Below are 20,660 nucleotides of genomic sequence, written 5' to 3' on the forward strand. Positions count from 1 at the left end.
AGCACCTGCTGATGGCCGGCAGGTGAGGTGGGCGTGGCCATGGGGGCGTGGCTGGCAGGTGAGCTGGGCGTGGCCAGGGTGGGTGTGGCTAACAGGTGAGGTGGGCGTGGCCATGGGGGGCGTGGCTAACAGGAGAGGTGGGCGTGGCCACGGCAGGGGGGTGGCTAACAGGTGAGGTGGGTGTGGCCAACAGGTGAGGGGGCGTGGCCAAGTTGGGGGTGTGGCTAACAGGTGGGCGTGGCCACGGCAGGGGTGTGGCTAGCAGTCGAGGTGGGCGTGGCTAACATGTGAGGTGGGCGTGGCCATGGTGGGTGTAGCTAACAGGTGAGATGGATGTGGCCATGGTGGGGGTGTGGCTAACAGGTGAGATGGGCGGGGCCAAGTTGGGGGTGTGGCTAATAGGTGAGGTGGGCGGGGCCAAGTTGGGGGTGTGGCTAACAGCTGAAGTAGGCGTGGCCACGGTGGGTGTGTGGCTGGCAGGTGAGGTGGGCGTGGTCAAGTTGGGGTGGGGCTAAGTGAGGTGGGCGTGGCCATGGTGGAGGTGTGGCTAACAGGTGTAGTGGGCGTGGCCACGGCAGGGGGAGTGGCTGGCAGGTGAGGTGGGCGTGGCCATGGTGGGGGCGTGGCTAACAGGTGATGTGGGCGTGGCCATGGCGGGGGGGCGTGGCTGGCAGGTGAGGCGGGTGTGGCTGGCAGGTGAGGTGGGCGTGGCCAAGTTGGGGGGTGGCTAACAGGTGAGGTGGGCGTGGTCAACAGGTGAAGTGGGTGTGGCCATGGGGGTGTGGCTAACAGGTGGGGTGGGTGTGGTCAGGTGAGGTGGGCGTGGCCAACAGGTGAGGTGGGCGTGGCCATGGGGGTGTGGCTAACAGGTGAGGTGGGCGTGGTCAAGTTGGGGGGCGTGGCTGGCAGGTGAGGTGGGTGTGGCCATGGTGGGTGTGGCTAACAGGTGAGATGGGCGTGGTCACGGCAAGGGGTGTGGCTAACAGGTGAGCTGGGCGTGGCCAAGTTGGCAGGTGTGGCTAACAGGTGAGGTGGGTGTGGCTAACAGGTGAGGTGGGCGTGGCCAGGGTGGGGGTGTGGCTGGCAGGTGATGTGGGCGTGGCCATGGCAGGCAGTGTGGCTAACAGGTGAGGTGGGTGTGGCCATGGGGGTGTGGCTATGTGAGGTGGGCGTGGCCAAGTTGGGGGTGTGGCTAACAGGTGAGGTGGGCGTGGCCATGGTGGGGGGTGTGGTTAATGGTTGATCCAAGATGGCTGCCGGGGCAGGTGATGAAAAGGGCGGGAAAATTTGGGGGAATTTTGGGGGAAATGGTGTGGGTAATGGGAATTTGATTTGGGGAAAATTTGGGGAAAATTTGGAATTTGGGGAAAAATTGGGGGAATTTTGGGGGAAATTTGGGGAAAATTTGGGGAATTTGGGGGAAATTTGGGGGGGGAAAATTGGGAAAATTTGGGGAAATTTGGGGGAAAGATTTGGGGAAATTTGGGAGATTTTGGGGAAATTTGGGGAAATTTTGGGGAAATTTGGGATTGGGGAAATTTGGGGAAATTAATTTGGGGATTGGGAATTTTGGAAATTTGGGAATGAAGGATTTGGGAAATTTGGGGAGATTTGGGGGAAATTTGGGAAAATTTGGGGGAAATTTAGGGAATATTGGCAGGAAAATTTGGGAAAAAAGGTGGGAAAATTTTGGGAAAATTTGGGGAAAAAGAGAGAAAATTTGTGGAGGAAAAAGGGAAAATTTTGGGGAAATTTTGGGGAAAAAAAGGGAAAATTTGGGGAAAATTTGGGGAAAAAGTAGGGAAAATAACACATCCAAGATGGCTGCCAATATGATCGCCAAGTGACTTTTCCAATATGGCTGCCAATTTACTTATCCAAAAAATGCGATTTTGGGCTCCTGGGTGATTTTGAGCTCCCGAATTTCGGCTTCCGGAGCACCTGGAGATCCCGAATTTTTTGGGGATGACTCTAGGTGAGCTCACCTGTCGTCTCACCTGTCCAGGTGACCTCGAGGAACCTCAAATTTGGCTTTAAAATGACCTCAAAAAACCCCAAACGTTAGGTTTTTCAGCAGTTAAAACCCGCAATTTTGGGCTTCTGGGTGATTTTGAGCTCCAAAATTTCAGCTTCCAGAGGACCTGGAGATCCCAAAATTTTTTGGGAATGATCTCAGGTGAGCTTATCTGTCCACTCACCTGTTCAGGTGACTTTGAGGACCCCAAATTTGGGATTGTCAGGTGCCCAAAACCCCAAAACGTGAGGTTTTTCATGTGTCATAAAAACAATTTTGGGCTTTTGGGTGATTTTGAGCTTCCGAATTTCGGCTTCCGGAGCTCCTGGAGATCCTGAATTTTTTGGGGATGACTCCAGGTGAGCTCACCTGTCGTCTCACCTGTCCAGATGACATCAAAGGCCCCAAATATTATATTCTCAGGTGTCCAAAACCCCCAAATGTGAGGTTTTTCAGGTGTCAAAACCAACAATTTTGGCCTCCTGGGTGATTTTGAGCTCCCGAATTTCAGCTTCCGGAGCTCCTGGAGATCCCAAATTTTTACGGGATGACTCCAGGTGAGCTCAGATGACGTCACCTGTCCAGGTGACCTCGAGGATCCCATAATTTGGGATCAAGGTGACCTCAAAAACCCCCAAACGGGAGGTCTTTCAGCCGTTAAAACCCGCAATTTTGGGCCTCCTGGGTGAATTTGAGCTCCCGAATTTTGGCTTCTGGAGCATCTGGAGATGCCAAATTTTTTGGAGGTGATCCTAGGTGAGCTCATCTGTCCACTCACCTGTCCAGGTGACCTCGAGGATCCCGAAACTTGGGATCATCTGGTGTCCAAAACCCCCAAATGTGAGGTTTTTCAGGTGTCAAAACCAACAATTTTGGGCTCCTGGGTGATTTTGAGCTCCCGAATTTCAACTTCCGGAGCTCCTGGAGATCCCGAAATTTTTGGGGATGACTCCAGGTGAGCTCAGATGACGTCACCTGTCCAGGTTACCTCGAGGATCCCCAAATTTGGCTTCTAAATGACCTCAAAAACCCCCAAACCTGAGGTTTTTCATGCATCAAAACCTGCAATTTTGGGCTCTTGGGCGATTTTGAGCTCCCAAATTTTCACTTCCAGAGCACCTGGAGATCCCAAATTTTTTGGGAATGACCCCAGGTGAGCTCAGCTGTCATCTCACCTGTCCAGGTGACCTCGAGAACCCCAAAATTTGGGATCAAGATGACCTCAAACCCCATAGTTTGAAGGTCTCGGGTGTTAAAATGTCGAATTTTGGCCTCCTGGGCGAGTTTGAGCTCCCAAATTTCGGCTTCCGGAGCACCTGGAGCTCCCGAATTTTTTGGGGATGACCCCAGGTGAGCTCACCTGTCATCTCACCTGTCCAGGTGACCTAGAGAAACCCCAAATTCGAGGTTGTCAAGTGTCAAAATCTCCAAACTCGAAGTTCTCAGGTGCCAAAACCTGCAATTTTGGCCTCCTGGGCGATTTTGAGCTCCCAAATTTTCACTTCCAGAGCACCTGGAGATCCCAAATTTTTTTTAGACAGTCTCAGGTGAGCTCAGATGACATCACATGTCCAGGTGACCTCGAGGAACCTCAAATTTGGCGTTAAAATGACCTCAAAACCCCCCAAACGTGAGGTTTTTCATGCATCAAAACCTGCAATTTTGGGCTCTTGGGCGATTTTGAGCTCCCAAATTTTCACTTCCAGAGCACCTGGAGATCCCAAATTTTTTGGGAATGACCCCAGGTGAGCTCAGCTGTCATCTCACCTGTCCAGGTGACCTAGAGAAACCCCAAATTCGAGGTTGTCAAGTGTCAAAGTCTCCAAACTCGAAGTTCTCAGGTGCCAAAACACACAATTTTGGGCCTTTGGGCAAGTTTGAGCTCCCAAATTTCAGCTTCCAGAGCACCTGGAGCTCCCGAATTTTTTGGGGATGACCCCAGGTGAGCTCAGCTGTCGTCTCACCTGTCCAGGTGACCTCGAGAACCCCAAAATTTGGGATCAAGATGACCTCAAACCCCACAGTTTGAAGGTCTCGGGTGTTAAAATGTCGAATTTTGGCCTCCTGGGCGATTTTGAGCTCCCAAATTTCGGCTTCCAGAGCACCTGGAGATCCCGAATTTTTTTGGGGATGACCCCAGGTGAGCTCCCCTGTCCCGCCAGGTGCTGGGTGTTGGCCATGGTGGGGCTGAGCCTGGCCTGGCTGCCCGTGGTTGAAGCTGCTCGGGGAGGACAACTCTTCGATTACATCCAGGCTTTGGCGTCGTACCTGGCGCCGCCGGTGGCCGCGGTGTTCTTCCTGGCGGTGTTTGTGCCGAGAGTGAACGAGCCGGTGAGGAGGGAAACTCACCTGGGAGGGGAAAAGCTCACCTGGGAGGGGAAAAACTGGGAAAAAATGGGGAGAAATGGGGAAAAATGGGGAAAAAATGGGGATTTTGGGGGGGAAATTCAGGTTGTGAGTCTCACCTGGGTGGGAAAAAACTCACCTGGGAGGGAAAAAAACTTGGGGAAAAAATGGGAGGTGGGGGGGGGGGGGAAAAAATGGGAAAAAATGGGAAAAAATGGGCAAAAAATGGGGAAAAAAGGGGATTTTGGGGGGGATTTGAGGCTGTGAGTCTCACCTGGGTGGGAAAAACTCACCTGGGAGGGGGAAAAAATCGGGGTGGGGGTGGGGTTTGGGGGTGGGGTTTGGTGGGTTGTTTTGGGGTTTTGGGTTTTTGGGTGTGAGTTACCGGGGGGGAAAACAGGGAACCTGGGGAAAAATAGGGGAAAAATGGGGAAAAAATGGGAAAAAATGGGGAAAAAATGGGGATTTTGGGGGTAAAAAATGGGGATTTTGGGGTTAAAAAAATGGGGATTTTGGGGGTTAAAATTGGGAATTTTGGGGGGAAATTCAGGCTGTGAGTCTCACCTGGGTTGGAAAAAACTCACCTGGGAGGGAAAAAACTCACCTGGGAGGGGAAAAACTCACCTGGGAGGGAAAATGCTCACCTGGGGGAAAGAATCTGAGAAAAAATGGGGATTTTGGGGGTAAAAATGGGGCAGAAAAGGGGATTTTGGGGGGAATTTGAGGCGGTGAGTCTCACCTGGGTGGGCAAAAACTCACCTGGAGACACCTGGGGGAAAAATCCGGGAAAAAATGGGGAAAAAATGGGAGGAAATGGGGAGAAATGGGGAAAAAAATGGGAAAAAATGGGGATAAAAGGGGATTTTGGGGAGGAAATTCAGGTTGTGAGTCTCACCTGGGAGGGAAAAAACTCACCTGGGAGGGAAAAAACTCACCTGGGGACACCTGGGAGGGAAAAATCTGGGAAAAAAATGGGTTGGGGGGTGAAAATGGGGCAGAAAAGGGGATTTTGGGGGGAATTTGAGGTTGTGATTCTCACCTGGGACGGAAAAAACTCACCTGGGGGAAAAACTCCAGGAAAAAATGGAAGGAAATGGGGAAAAATGGGAAAAAAATGGGGAAAAAATGGGGAAAAAATGGGGATTTTGGGGCGGAAATTCAGGTTGAGAATCTCACCTGGGTGGGAAAAACTCACCTGGGGGAAAAAATCCGGGAAAAAATGGGAGGAAATGGGGAAAAAATGGGAAAAAATGGGGATAAAAGGGGATTTTGGGGAGGAAATTCAGGTTGTGAGTCTCACCTGGGGGGGAAAAAACTCACCTGGGAGGGAAAAAACTCACCTGGAGACACCTGGGGGAAAAAATCCGGGAAAAAATGGGGAAAAATGGGGAAAAAGGGAAAAATGGGGATGGGGAAAAAAGGGGAATGGGAAAATGGGAAAAATGGAAATGGGGAAAAATGGGGAAAAAATGGGGATTTTGGGGGGGAAATTCAGGCTGAGAGTCTCACCTGGGTAGGAAAAAACTCACCTGGGAGGGAAAAAAACTCACCTGGGGGAAAAAAACTGGGGAAAAATGGGGAAAAAATGGGGATAAAAGGGGATTTTGGGGGGGAAATTCAGGTTGTGAGTCTCACCTGGGTGGGAAAAACTCACCTGGGAGGGAAAAAACTCACCTGGGAGGGAAAAAACTCACCTGGGGGAAAAAATCCAGGAAAAAATGGGAGGAAATGGGGAAAAATGGGGAAAAAATGGGGGGAAAAATGGGAAAAATAGAGGAAAAAAATGGGGGAAAATTGGAAAAAAGGGGAAAAATGCAAAAAATAGAGAAAAAATGGGGATAATAGAGGGAAAAATGGGGGAAAATTGAAAAAAAAGAAAAAAAAAATGCGGAAAAAAGGGAAAAATGGAAAAAATCGAGAAAAATATGCGGAAAAATGGAAAAAAATGGAAAAAGAAATCGAAAGAATGGGAAAAATGGGGAAAAATGGGGAAAAAATGGGGAAAATTGAGAAAAAATGGGAAAAAATTGGAAACAATAGGAAAAAAAATGGGGAAAAAATGGGAAAAATAGAGGAAAAAATGGGAAAAAATGGAAAAAATACAGAAAAAAATGGGGAAAAAATTGGAAAAAATGCAGAGAAATGGAAAAAAATGGGAAAAAAAGGGAAAAAAGGAAAAAATAGAGAAAAAAGGGGAAAAATGGGAAAAAATGCAAAAAATAGAGAAAAAAATGGGGAAAAATAGAAAAAATGGGAAAAAAGAGAAAAAATGGAAAAAATAGAGAAAAAAAGGGAAAAAATGGGAAAAAATGGAAAAAATACAGAAAAAAATGGGGAAAAAATTGGAAAAAAATGGTGAGAAATGGAAAAAATTGAGAAAAAAATTGGGAAAAATGGAAAAAAATGCTGAGAAATAGAAAAAAAATGGGGAAAAAAGGAAAAAAATGGGAAAAATAGAGAAAAAAGGGGAAAAATGGGGAAAAATGGGGAAAAAAAGGGGAAAAAGAAGAAAAAATGGAAAAAATAGAGGAAAAAAGGGAAAAAATGGAAAAAATAGGAAAAAAATGGAAATAAATGGGGAAAAAATGGTGAAAAATGGAAAAAATAGGAAAAAAATGGAAAAAAATGGGAAAAAAATTGGGAAAAAAAGGGAAAAAATTCAAAAAATGAAGAGAAAAAATGGGGAAAAATTGGAAAAAAATAGGAAAAAATGCAAAAAATAGAGAAAAAATGGAAAAAAAAAGTAAAAAAAAAGTGAAAAAATGCAAAAAATAGCGAAAAAAACCGGGAAAAATGGAAAAAAACCCCAAATTTCCCAAATTTCCCAATTTTCCCCCCAAATTTCTCCTCCCAGGGTGCTTTTTGGGGTCTGCTGGGAGGTTTGCTGCTGGGCCTGGCCAGGCTGATCCCGGAATTCCTGCTGGGCTCCGAATCCTGCGGAATTCCCAGTCGCTGCCCGGCGCTGCTCTGCGGCTTGCACTACCTGCACTTCGCTGTGCTGCTCTTCCTGCTCACCTGTGCCGTCGTGCTGGGGGTGTCTTTTTGTTATCCGGCGATTCCCAAGGTTCATGTGAGTATTCCTGACTTTTTTCGGGATTTTTGTGGGTTTTTTTGGGAATTTTTGGGGATTTTGGGGGATTTTTTCCGAATTTTTTTGGATTTTTTTCCGATTTTTTTGGATTTTTTTCCGATTTTTTTTCCGATTTTTTTCCAGATTTTTTCTGATTTTTTTCGGATTTTTTTCCGATTTTTTTTTCCCGATTTTTTCCGATTTTTTCGAATTTTTTTTGGCATTTTTTCGATTTTTTATCGAATTTTTTTCGAATTTTTTCGGATTTTTTCCGATTTTCGATTTTCGATTTTCCCGATTTTTTTGGATTTTCCGATTTTCTCGATTTTTTCGATTTTTGGAGATTTTCTTTTTTCCCCCGATTTTCCCTAATTTTTTCTCGATTTTTTTTCCGATTTTTTCCGATTTTTCCAATTTTTTTTTTCCACTTTTTCCGAATTTTTCTCGATTTTTTCGTGGAACAAAATGACATCAAACGAACCCAAAATGCCCCAAAATGCCCCAAAAAGCCCCAAAAGCTTCACCTGCATTAGCTGCACTTCACCTTCTGCTCTTCCTGCTCACCTGTGCCATCGTGCTGGGGATTTCTTTTTGTTATCCAGCGATTCCCAAAGTTCATGTGAGTATTCCTGATTTTTTTCAGATTTTTTGGGGTTTTTTTGGATTTTTTTTCGATTTTTTTTCGATTTTTTTTCGATTTTTTTTCGATTTTTTTGTGATTTTTTTGCGATTTTTTTTCAGATTTTTTCAGATTTTTTCCAGATTTTTTCCGATTTTTTTTCCGATTTTTTCGATTTTCGATTTTTTTGGGATTTTTCGATTTTTTATCCGATTTTTCAATTTTCGGATTTTTGGATTTTTTAAAATTTTTTTCGATTTTTCCCGATTTTTTGGGGATTTTCCGATTTTGGGGATTTTTTCTCGATTTTTTCCCGATTTTGGGGGGATTTTTTCCATTTTTTTCCCCCGATTTTTTCCTTGATTTTTTTCGATTTTTTTTCAATTTTTTCTAAATTTTTTCAGATTTTTTTCTGATTTTTTCCCGATTTTTCCCAATTTTTTTCGTGGAACAAAATCGCATCGAACGACCTCAAAATGGCATCAAATGAACCCAAAATGACCAAAAATGACCCAAAATGAGCCCAAAATTCACCCAAAATGTCCCAAAAGCCCCAAAAGCTTCACCTGCATTAGCTGCACTTCGCTGTTCTGCTCTTCCTGCTCACCTGTGCCATCGTGCTGGGGATTTCTTTTTGTTATCCGGCGATTCCTAAAGTTCACGTGAGTATTCCTGATTTTTTTCAGATTTTTTGGGGTTTTTTCCCGATTTTTTTTCGGATTTTTTTCGATTTTTTGAGGATTTTTTTCGATTTTTTTCGATTTTTTTCGAATTTTTTCGGATTTTTTTTTTATTTTTTCCGATTTTTTCCGGTTTTCTCGATTTTTTGAAATTTTTTTTTACTATTTTTTGGGATTTTTTCCGATTTTCCCGATTTTTTCGGATTTTTCGATTTTTGGGGATTTTTTGGGATTTTTCCCTTTTTTTTCTGATTTTTTTCTAATTATTTCCCGATTTTTTCCGGATTTTTGGGGGATTTTTCCTGATTTTTTCCCCGATTTTTTCGATTTTTTTCGATTTTTTTTTTAGATTTTTTTCGATTTTTTCTGGGTTTTTTTCCAATTTTTTTCTGATTTTTCCTGATTTTTTTTAGATTGTTTTCTGTTTTTTCCAATTTTTTTCCAATTTTTTCCGATTTTTTTCTCAATTTTTTTCCGATTCTTTCAATTTTTTTTCAGGATTTTTTTCGAATTTCTTTCCGATTTTTTCGTGGAACAAAATGGCTTAAAATGACCCAAAATGACCCAAAATGCCCCAAAATTCACCCAAATTCACCCAAAATTCACCCAAAATTCACCCAAAATTCACCCCAAAAGCTTCACCTGCATTAGCTGCACTTCACCTTCTGCTCTTCCTGCTCACCTGTGCCATCGAGCTGGGGATTGCCTTCTGCTATCAGCCATTCCCAAAGTTCATGGGAGTATTTGGGATTTTTGGGGAATTTTTGGGGTTTTTTTGGGAATTTTTGGGGTTTTTTTCTGATTTTTTTTGGATTTTTTTTCGATTTTTTTCGAATTTTTTAAAAATGTTTTTGAAAAATTTTTTTATTTTGTTCCGATGTTTTTTCGAATTTTTTCTCGATTTTTCTCGAATTTTTTTTTTATTTTCGGATTTTTCGGATTTTTTTCCGATTTTTCCAATTTTTCCGATTTTTTCGATTTTTGGTTTTCCGATTTTTCTCGATTTTTTGGGATTTTTTCGTTTTTTGATTTTCGATTTTTTCCGATTTTTTTCCGATTTTTTTCTGATTTTTTTCTGATTTTTTTCAGATTTTTTTCAGATTTTTTTTTCGCATTTTTTCTGATTTTTTCGATTTTTTTGGGGCATTTTTTCGATTTTTTATCGAATTTTTTTCGAATTTTTTCGGGTTTTTCTCGGATTTTTTTAAATTTGTTTTTTTTTCCCCGATTTTTGGTTTTGGGAATTTTTGGGAATTTTGGATTTTCCGATTTTTTGCAATTTTTTGCATTTTTGTTTCGAATTTTAAAATTTTTTTCCGGATTTTTTTCTAGTTTTCTCGTTTTTTCGATTTTTTGGAGATTTTCCTATTTTCTAAATTTTCCGACTTTTGGGGTTTTGGATTTTTCGATTTTTTCCGATTTTTTCATTTTTACAAATTTTTTGATTTTTTTTCGATTTTCCGATTTTTTTTTCCGATTTTTAAAATTTTTTGGGGTTTTCCCATTTTTTAAAAATCGTTTTTAATTTTTTCTGATTTTTTCGATTTTTTTTCCCGATTTTTTCCATTTTCCCTATTTCTTTTTATTTTTCCCGATTTTCCAATTTTCCAGTTTTTCGATTTTTTTCTGATTTTTTTCTGATTTTTTCTGATTTTCGGGGTTTTTTCGATTTTCCGATTTTTTTTTCCCAATTTTTTCCGATTTTAAAAAATTTTTCCGGATTTTTTTCGATTTTTTCTGATTTTTTCCGATTTTTTTCTGATTTTTCAATTTTTTTTCGGATTTTTTTCGATTTTTTTTCCCAATTTTTTTTTTTTTCCAATTTTTTTGGGGTTTTTTTTCGGGTCGAATTTCCCAATTTTCGGGATGATTTTCCCGAATTTTGGGCTGAAATTTGGGAATTTTGGGCTCCCAGCTGCACAGGTGATTTTTTGGTCATTTTTAGGATAATTTTTCCACTTTTTAGGACAATTTTTCCCAAATTTTGATGAATTTTTTCAGTTTTTTTTTCTCCCCCCAAATTTTGGGTCGAATTTTCCAATTTTTGGGTCAAATTTCCCAAATTTTGGGCTGAATTTTGGGAATTTTGGGCTCCCAGCTGCACAGGTGAATTTTGGATCTTTTTTTGATTTAATTTTCCCAAATTTTGATGAATTTTTTCAGTTTTTTTTTCGCTCCCCCCAAATTTCGGGTCGAATTTTCCAATTTTTGGGTCAAATTTCCCAAATTTTGGGCTGAATTTTGGGAATTTTGGGCTCTCAGCTGCACAGGTGAATTCTGAGGTAATTTTGGGTTAATTTTCCCAAATTTCAATGAAATTTTTCTCAATTTTTGTGAATTTTTTTTTCTCCCTCCTAATTTTGGGTCAAATTTTCCAATTTTTGGGTCAAATTTCCCAAATTTTGGGCTGAAATTTTGGGAATTTTGGGCTGAATTTTGGGAATTTTGGGCTCTCAGCTGCACAGGTGAATTTTGGAACTTTTTTGAATTAATTTTTCCACTTTTTAGTTCAATTTTGCCCAAATTTGGGTGATTTTTTTGGGGTTTTTTTTTGCTCCCCCCAAATTTTGGGTCAAATTTTCCAATTTTTGGGTCAAATTTCCCAAATTTTGGGCTGAAATTTTGGGAATTTTGGGCTGAATTTTGGGAATTTTGGGCTCTCAGCTGCACAGGTGAATTCTGGATATTTTTTGAATTAATTTTTTCCATTTTTTAGGACAATTTTGCCCAAATTTTGATGAATTTTTCCAATTTTTTTTTCTCTCCCCCCTAATTTCGGGTCGAATTTTCCAATTTTCGGGATGATTTTCCCAAATTTTGGGCTGAAATTTTGGGAATTTTGGGCTCCCAGCTGCACAGGTGAATTTTGGATATTTTTTGAATTAATTTTTTCCATTTTTTAGGGTAATTTTCCCAAATTTTGATGAATTTTTTCAATTTTTTTTTCCCTCCCTCCTAATTTTGGGTCGAATTTTCCAATTTTTGGGATGATTTTCCCAAATTTTGGGCAGAAATTTTGGGATTTTTGGGCTCCCAGCTGCACAGGTGAATTTTTTGGTCATTTTTGGGATAATTTTTCGAATTTTTAGGGTGAATTTTCCCAAATTTTGATGAATTTTTTCAATTCTTTTTTCTCCCCCCTAATTTCGGGTCGAATTTTCCAATTTTTGGGTCAAATTTCCCAAATTTTGGGCTGAAATTGGGGAATTTTGGGCTCCCAGCTGCACAGGTGAATTCTCAGCTCATTTTGGGTTAATTTTCCCAAATTTTGATGAATTTTTTCTCAATTTTTGGTGATTTTTCCAAATTTTTTTTTGCTCTCAGCTAATTTTGGGTCGAATTTTCCAATTTTTGGGTAAAATTTTCCAATTTTTGGGATGATTTTCCCAAATTTTGGGCTGAATTTTGGGAATTTTGGGCTCTCAGCTGTACAGGTGAATTTTGGATCTTTTCTTCATTTATTTTTCCCAAATTTTGATGAATTTTTCCAATTTTTTTTTCTCTCCCCCCAAATTTTGGGTCGAATTTTCCAATTTTTGGGTCAAATTTCCCAAATTTTGGGCTGAATTTTGGGAATTTTGGGCTCCCAGCTGCACAGGTGAATTTTTAGGTCATTTGGAATTAATTTTTCCATTTTTTAGGACAATTTTTCCCAATTTTTTAGTGATTTTTTTGGGTTTTTTTTTCTCTCCCCCCAAATTTCGGGTCGAATTTTCCAATTTTTGGGTCAAATTTCCCAAATTTTGGGCTGAAATTGGGGAATTTTGGGCTCTCAGCTGCACAGGTGAATTTTTAGGTCATTTTTGGGATAATTTTTCGAATTTTTAGGACAATTTTCCCAAATTTTGATGAATTTTTTCAGGTTTTTTTTTCTCCCCCCAAATTTCAGGTCGAATTTTCCAATTTTTGGGATGATTTTCCCAAATTTTGGGCTGAAATTTGGGAATTTTGGGCTGAAATTTTGGGAATTTTGGGCTCTAAGCTGCACAGGTGAATTTTTAGGTCATTTTTGAGATAAATTTTCCAATTTTTTAGGACAAATTTTCCCAAATTTTGATGAATTTTTTCAGGTTTTTTTTTGTTCCCCCCAAATTTTGGGTCGAATTTCCCAATTTTTGGGTCAAATTTCCCAAATTTTGGGCTGAAATTTTGGGAATTTTGGGCTCTCAGCTGCACAGGTGAATTTGTAGGTCATTTTTGAGATAAATTTTCCAATTTTTAGGGTGAATTTTCCCAAATTTTGATGAATTTTTCAAAATTTTTTTTTCTCTTCCCCCAAATTTCGGGTCAAATTTTCCAATTTTTGGGATGAAATTCCCCAAATTTTGGGCTGAAATTTTGGGAATTTTGGGCTCTCAGCTGCACAGGTGAATTTTTAGGTCATTTTTTGGATAGTTTTTCCATTTTTTGGGTGATTTTTTTGGGGTTTTTTCTTCTCCCCCCTAATTTCGGGTCAAATTTTCCAATTTTTGGGTCGAATTTCCCAAATTTTGGGCTGAATTTGGGAATTTTTGGCTCCCAGCTGCACAGGTGAATTTTTCGGTCATTTTGAGTTAATTTTCCCAAATTTTGATGAAATTTTTCTCAATTTTTGTGAATTTTTGGGAATTTTTTTTGCTCCCTCCTAATTTCAGGTCAAATTTCCCAATTTTTGGGATGAAATTCCCGAATTTTGGGCTGAAATTTTGGGAATTTTGGGCTCCCAGCTGCACAGGTGAATTCTGGATATTTTTTGAATTAATTTTTTCCATTTTTTAGGGTAATTTTCCCAAATTTTGATGAATTTTTTCAGTTTTTTTTTCTCTCCCCCCAAATTTCGGGTTGAATTTTCCAATTTTTGGGTCGAATTTCCCGAATTTTGGGCTGAAATTTTGGGAATTTTGGGCTGAAATTTGGGAATTTTGGGCTCCCAGCTGCCCAGGTGAATTTTTTGGTAATTTTTGAGATAAATTTTCCGATTTTTAGGGTGAATTTTCCCAAATTTTGATGATTTTTTTCAGTTTTTTTTTGTTCCCCCCAAATTTCAGGTCGAATTTTCCAATTTTTGGGTCAAATTTCCCGAATTTTGGGCTGAAATTTTGGGAATTTTGGGCTGAAATTTGGGAATTTTGGGCTCCCAGCTGCAGAGGTGAATTTTGGATCTTTTTTTGAGTTAATTTTCCCAAATTTTGATGAATTTTTTCCGGTTTTTTTTTTGCTGTCAGCTAATTTTGGGTCGAATTTTCCAATTTTTGGGTCAAATTTCCCAAATTTTGGGCTGAAATTTGGGAATTTTGGGCTCCCAGCTGCACAGGTGAATTCTCAGCTCATTTTGGGTTAATTTTCCCAAATTTTGATGAATTTTTTCTCAATTTTTGGTGATTTTTCCAATTTTTTTTCCTCCCTCCTAATTTCGGGTCAAACTTTCCAATTTTTGGGTCAAAATTTTCCAAATTTTGCGATGATTTTCCCAAATTTTGGGCTGAAATTGGGGAATTTTGGGCTCTCAGCTGCACAGGTGAATTTTTAGGTCATTTTTGGGTTAATTTTTCCACTTTTTAGTTCAATTTTGTCCAAATTTGGATGATTTTTTGGGTTTTTTTTCTCTCCCCCCTAATTTCGGGTCGAATTTCCCAATTTTTGGGATGATTTTCCCAAATTTTGGGCTGAAATTTTGGGAATTTTGGGCTCTCAGCTGCACAGGTGAATTTTGGATATTTTTTTAATTCATTTTTCCATTTTTTAGGACAATTTTGACCAATTTTGGGTGATTTTTTTGGTTTTTTTTCCATCCCCCCAAATTTCGGGTCAAATTTCTCAATTTTTGGGTCAAATTTCCCAAATTTTGGGCTGAAATTGGGGAATTTTGGGCTGAAATTTTGGAATTTTGGGCTGAAATTTGGGAATTTTGGGCTCCCAGCTGCACAGGTGAATTTTTAGGTCATTTTTGAGATAAATTTTCCACTTTTTAGGTCAATTTTGGGTGATTTTTTTGGGGTTTTTTTTGCTCCCCCCTAATTTCGGGTCGAATTTTCCAATTTTTGGGTCAAATTTCCCGAATTTTGGACTGAATTTTGGGAATTTTGGGCTCTCAGCTGCACAGGTGAATTTTTGGCTAATTTTGAGTTAATTTTCCCAAATTTTGATGAATTTTTTCTCAATTTTTTGTGATTTTTCCAATTTTTTTTTCCTCCCTCCTAATTTTGGGTCAAACTTTCCAATTTTTGGGTCAAATTTTCCAATTTTTGGGATGATTTTCCCAAATTTTGGGCTGAAATTTGGGAATTTTGGGCTCCCAGCTGCACAGGTGAATTCTGAGCTCATTTTGAGTTAATTTTCCCAAATTTTGATGAATTTTTCTCAATTTTTGGTGAATTTTTTGAAATTTTATTTTCCCTCCCTCCTAATTTTGGGTCGAATTTTCCAATTTTCGGGATGAAATTCCCAAATTTTGGGCTGAAATTTTGGGAATTTTGGGCTCTCAGCTGCACACGTAAATTTTTAGGTCATTTTTGGGATAATTTTTTCATTTTTTAGTTCAATTTTTCCATTTTTTGGGTGATTTTTTTGGTTTTTTTTTTCCTCCCCCCAAATTTCGGGTCAAATTTCCCAATTTTTGGGATGAAATTCCCGAATTTTGGGCTGAAATTGGGGAATTTTGGGCTCTCAGCTGCACAGGTGAATTCTGAGCTCATTTTGGGTTAATTTTCCCAAATTTTGATGAAATTTTTCTCAATTTTTGTGAATTTTTGGGAATTTTTTTTGCTCCCTCCTAATTTCGGGTCGAATTTTCCAATTTTTGGGATGAAATTTCCCAAATTTTGGGCTGAAATTGGGAAATTTTGGGCTGAATTTTGATGAATTTTGGGCTCCCAGCTGCACAGGTGAATTTTGGATATTTTTTGAATTAATTTTTCCATTTTTTAGGACAATTTTTCCCAAATTTTGATGAATTTTTTCAGTTTTTTTTTTCCTCCCTCCTAATTTTGGGTCGAACTTTCCAATTTTTGGGTCAAATTTCCCAAATTTTGGGCTGAATTTTTGGGAATTTTGGGCTCTCAGCTGCACAGGTGAATTTTTAGGTCATTTTTAGGATAATTTTTCCATTTTTTAGGGTGAATTTTCCCAAATTTTGATGAATTTTTTCAGGTTTTTTTTCTCTCCCCCCAAATTTCGGGTCAAATTTTCCAATTTTCAGGATGATTTTCCCAAATTTTGGGCTGAAATTGGGGAATTTTGGGCTCTCAGCTGCACAGGTGAATTCTGGATATTTTTTGAATTAATTTTTCCATTTTTTAGGACAATTTTTGGTGATTTTTTGGGGTTTTTTTTCTCTCCCCCCAAATTTCGGGTCGAATTTTCCAATTTTTGGGATGAAATTCCCCAAATTTTGGGCTGAAATTTTGGGAATTTTGGGCTCTCAGCTGCACAGGTGCATTTTTAGGTAATTTTGAGTTACTTTTTCCATTTTTTAGGACAATTTTGCCCAAATTTTGATGAATTTTTTCCGTTTTTTTTCTCTCCCCCCAAATTTCGGGTCAAATTTTCCAATTTTTGGGTCAAATTTCCCAAATTTTGGGCTGAAATTGGGGAATTTTGGGCTCCCAGCTGCACAGGTTGGTGTTCAGCCTGAGGAACAGTCGAGAGCCAAGAATTGATCTCGACGCGCCGAAGGAATCCGGAATCGAGTTGGGAGGTGAAAAAATCCAAATTTTGGGGTTTTTTGGGTGAAATTTGGGATTTTTGGGGTGTTTGGGAAAAATTTGGGGTTTGGGGGAAAAATTTGGGGGATTTTGGGTGAAAATTTGGGATTTTGGGGGAAAAAAATTGGGATTTTTGGGAGTTTTGGGGAAAAAATTTGGGATTTTGGGGCTGAAAATTGGGGGTTTGGGATGAAAATTTGGGATTTTTTGGGTTTTGGGATGAAAATTTGGGATTTTTTGGGTTTTGGGGATGAAAATTTGGGTTTTTGGGATGAAATTTTGGGATTTTTGGGTGTTGGGGAAAAATTGGGGTTTTGTGGAAAAATTTGGGGGATTTTGGGATGAAAATTTGGGATTTTGGGGGAAAAAAATTGGGATTTTTGGGCGTTTTGGGGGGAAAATTTGGGATTTTTTGGGATTTTGGGATGAAAATTTGGGATTTTTGTGATGAAATTTTGGGATTTTGGGGTTTTTGGGATGAAAATTTGGGACTTTGGGATTCAAAATCTGAGAATTTTGGGTCTTGGGGATGAAAATTTGGGATTTTTGGGATGTTTGGGATGAAATTTTGGGATTTTTGGGATGAAAATTTGGGATTTTTGGGGTTTGGGATGAAAATTTGGGATTTTTGGGATGAAATTTTGGGATTTTTGGGTGTTGGGGAAAAATTTGGGGGATTTGGGGTGAAAATTTGGGATTTTGGGGGAAAAAAATGGGATTTTTGGGTGTTTTGGGGAAAAAATTTGGGATTTTGGGGATGAAAATTGGGGGTTTGGGATGAAAATTTGGGATTTTTTGGGTTTTGGGATGAAAATTTGGGATCTTGGGAACCAAAAATTGGGGATTTTTTGGGTTTTGGGGATGAAAATTTGGGATTTTTGAGATTCAAAATTTGGGAATGTTGGGGTTTGGGGATGAAAATTTGGGATTTTGGGGAAAAAAAATTGGGATTTTTGGGTTTTGGGGATGAAAATTTGGGGTTTTGGGGAAAAAATTTGGGGGATTTGGGATGAAAATTGAAGTTTTGGGAACCAAAAATTGGTATTTTTGGGAGTTTTGGGGAAAAAATTTGGGATTTTGGGGATCAAAATTTGGGAATTTTGGGGTTTGGGGATGAAAAATTGGGATTTTTGGGACTAAAATTTGGGAATTTTTGCGTCTGGGGGTGAAACTTTTGGGTTTTGGGGGAAAAATTTGGGGTTTTTGGGGAAAAAAATTGGGGGATTTGGGATGAAAATTTGAGGTTTTTGGAGGTTTTGGGATGAAAATTTGGGGTTTGGGGGAAAAATTGGGATTTTTGGGAGTTTTGGGGAAAAAATATGGGATTTTGGGGATGAAAATTTGGGATTTTTTTGGTTTTGGGGAAAAAATTTGGGATTTTTTGGGTTTGGGGATGAAATTTTGGGATTTTGGGGAAAAATCTGGGGATTTGGGGGATGAAAATTGGGGATTTTTGGGTTTTGGGGATGAAAATTGGGGGTTTTGGGATTCAAAATTTTGGAATTTCAGGGTTTTGGGATGAAAATTTGGGATCTTGGGAACCAAAAATTGGGGATTTTTGGGTCTTGGGGACGAAAATTTGGGATCTTTGGGATTTTGGGGTAAAAATTTGGGATTTTGGGATGAAAATTCAGAATTTTGCAAAACAAAATTTGGGATTTTTTTCGCTGCTTTTTCTCCCTTAAATCCCCAAATTTCCCCCAAAATTCCTAAAAAATTTCTCCCCAAAAAATTTCCCCAAATTTTCCCCAAAATCCCCAAAATTCCTCCAAAACTTTCAATTTTTTCCCAAATTTTCCCCAAAATTCCCCAAAATTTCCCTAAATTCCCCCAAAATTTTCCTCAAAATCCCCCAAATTTCTCCAAAATCTTCCATTTTCCTCCCAAAATCCCCAAAAATTCCCCAAATTTCCCGAAAAATCCCCAAAATTTCTCCAAAATTCCCAAATTTCCCCCAAATTCCCCAAATCCCCAAAATTTCCCCAAAATCTTCCATTTCCCCCCAAAATTTCCCCAAATTCCCCAAAAATTTTCTCCAAATTTCCCCCAAAATTCCCCCAAAACCCCCAAAATTCCTCCAAAATTTTCAATTTTTCCCAAATTTCTCCCAAAATTTCCCCAAAATCTTCCATTTTACCCCCAAAATTTCCCCAAATTCCCCAAAAATTTTCAAAATTTCCCCCAAATTTCCCGCAAATTTCCCACAAAATCCCAAAAAATCCCCAAAATTCCCCAAAATTCCCCCAAAATTCCCCAAAAATTTCCCAAAAATTCCTCCAAAATTTTCAATTTTTTCCCAAATTTTCCCCAAATTTTCCCCCAAAATTCCTAAAATTCCCCAAAATTCCCCAAATCCCCAAAATTTCTCCAAAATCTTCCATTTTCCTCCCAAAATCCCCAAAAATTCCCCAAAATTTCCCCAAAAATCCCCCAAATTTCCCCAAAATTCCCCAAATCCCCAAAATTTCCCCAAAATCTTTCATTTTCCCCGAAAATTTCCCCAAATTCCCCAAAATTTTCAAAATTTTCCCCCAAAATCCCCAAAATTCCCCAAATTTCTCCCCAAAAAATCCCAAAATTCCCCAAATTTCCCCCCAAACTCCCCAAAATTTCCCCAAATCCCCAAAATTCCTCCAAAATTTTCAATTTTTCCCAAATTTTCCCAAAATTTCCCCAAATTCCCCAAATTTTCCCCAAATTCCCCAAATTCCCCAAAATTCCCCCAAAAACCCCAAAAATCCCCCAATTTTCCAGACCCGGAAGCCGCACCGGAAGTGAGCGCATCACCGGAAGCGGTCACGTCACCGGAAGTGGGCGGAGCCTGTCCCGGCCAGGCCACGCCCCCCGAGGAGCTGCGCTGGCGCCGATTGGTCAATGCCAACGCCTTGGGGCTGATGGGCGTGGCCGCCTTCCTGTGGGGATATTTCGCCTAAAAAATGAAATTTTGGGAAGAAAAATAAAAAATAATTTGATTTAGAAAATGTTTCCGGAGGTTGGATGAGATTTTTTGGGGTTTTTGGGGATTTTTGGGATTTTTTGGGATTTTTTGGGGATTTTTTGGGGATTTTTGGGGATTTTGGGAGTTTTTAAATGGTTTTGGTTTTTTTCTGGATTTTTGGGTGAATTTTTATGAATTTTTGGTGAATTTTGGTGGATTTTTTGGTGAATTTCAGATTTTTCGAATTTTCGGAATTTTTGGGAATTTTTGGGAATTTTTGGGAATTTATTTATGTGAATTTTTGGAATTTTTCCTGAATTTTTTTTTTTCTGGATTTTTGGTGAATTTTTGAATTTTTCGATTTTTGAATTTTCGAATTTTGGGAATTTTTTTGGAATTTATTTATGTGAATTTTTCTGGATTTTTCTGAATTTTTCCCTGATTTTTTTTTTCTGGAGATTTTCTGGATTTTTTTGTGAATTTCTCGGAATTTTTTGGAACTTTTTCCTGAATTTTTCTGGATTTTCTGAATTTTCTGAATTTTGAATTTTCTGAATTTTTGAATTTTTAAAAATTTTTTCTGAATTTTTCTGATTTTTTGGTGAATTTTTCAATTTTCTGAATTTTAAAAATTTTTTTCAGAATCTTTCTGAATTTTCTGATTTTTCTGATTTTTGGTTGAATTTTTCTGAATTTTTTTAATTTTCCGAATTTTTTCTGAATTTTTAATTTTTCTGATTTTTGGGTGAATTTTTCTGAATTTTTAAAAATTTCTTTTAATTTTCTGATTTTTTTCGGATTTTTCTGAATTTTTCTGAATTTTCTGAATTTTTTTCTGAATTTTTCAGGATTTTCTGCATTTTTGGAATTTTCTGAATTTATGAATTTTTGCAATTTTTATGAATTTTTCTGAATTTATCTTAATTTTTGAATTTTTTTCTGAATTTTTAAAAAATTTTCTGAATGTTTTCTGAATTTTTGTGATTTTTAAAAATTTTCTGGATTTTCTGAATTTTTTTCTGAATTTTCTGATTATGTGAATTTTTTTAATTTTTCTGAATTTTTCTGAATTTATCTGAATTTTTCTGGAATTTTTTGAATTTTTCTGAATTTATTTGCATTTTTTTCTGAAGTTTTCTGAACTTTTCTGAATTTTTCTGATTTTTTTTCTGATTTTTAAAATTTTTCTGAATTTTTTGGGTGAATTTTTCTGGATTATTTTGTGAATTTTTCAGGATTTTCTGAATTTTAAATTTTTTCTGAATTTATCTGAATTTTTCTGATTTTTTCTGAATTTTTGTGAATTTTTGT

The 20,660-nt window shown here is 38.6% G+C and overlaps 1 protein-coding gene across 1 annotated transcript; it reads left to right on the forward strand.

Moving 5' to 3' along the window:
- The first annotated feature begins 4,095 nt into the window (after nucleotides 1-4,095).
- Nucleotides 4,096-19,375, forward strand: LOC146423811 (sodium/glucose cotransporter 2-like). Its single transcript, XM_085044519.1, has 4 exons — nucleotides 4,096-4,345; nucleotides 7,215-7,430; nucleotides 16,317-16,404; nucleotides 19,166-19,375. Exons 1-4 carry the CDS (start codon nucleotides 4,145-4,147, stop codon nucleotides 19,342-19,344), a joined length of 684 nt encoding a protein of 227 aa, XP_084900645.1. The 5' UTR covers nucleotides 4,096-4,144; the 3' UTR covers nucleotides 19,345-19,375.
- The last annotated feature ends 1,285 nt before the right edge of the window (nucleotides 19,376-20,660 follow it).

The sequence above is a fragment of the Lichenostomus cassidix genome, unplaced genomic scaffold (assembly GCF_008360975.1).
Source record: "Lichenostomus cassidix isolate B80296 unplaced genomic scaffold, HeHo_3.0 HiC_scaffold_36, whole genome shotgun sequence".
Lineage (NCBI taxonomy): Eukaryota > Metazoa > Chordata > Aves > Passeriformes > Meliphagidae > Lichenostomus > Lichenostomus cassidix.

Excerpts from the sequence above, each read along its gene's own strand:
- LOC146423811 (XM_085044519.1), top strand. The coding sequence starts at position 4,145 with ATGACCCCAGGTGAGCTCCCCTGTCCCGCCAGGTGCTGGGTGTTGGCC. Across the intron at positions 7,431-16,316 it reads CGGCGATTCCCAAGGTTCAT|CTGCACAGGTTGGTGTTCAG; the intron begins GTGAGTATTCCT and ends TTGGGCTCCCAG. Across the intron at positions 16,405-19,165 it reads ATCCGGAATCGAGTTGGGAG|ACCCGGAAGCCGCACCGGAA; the intron begins GTGAAAAAATCC and ends CCAATTTTCCAG.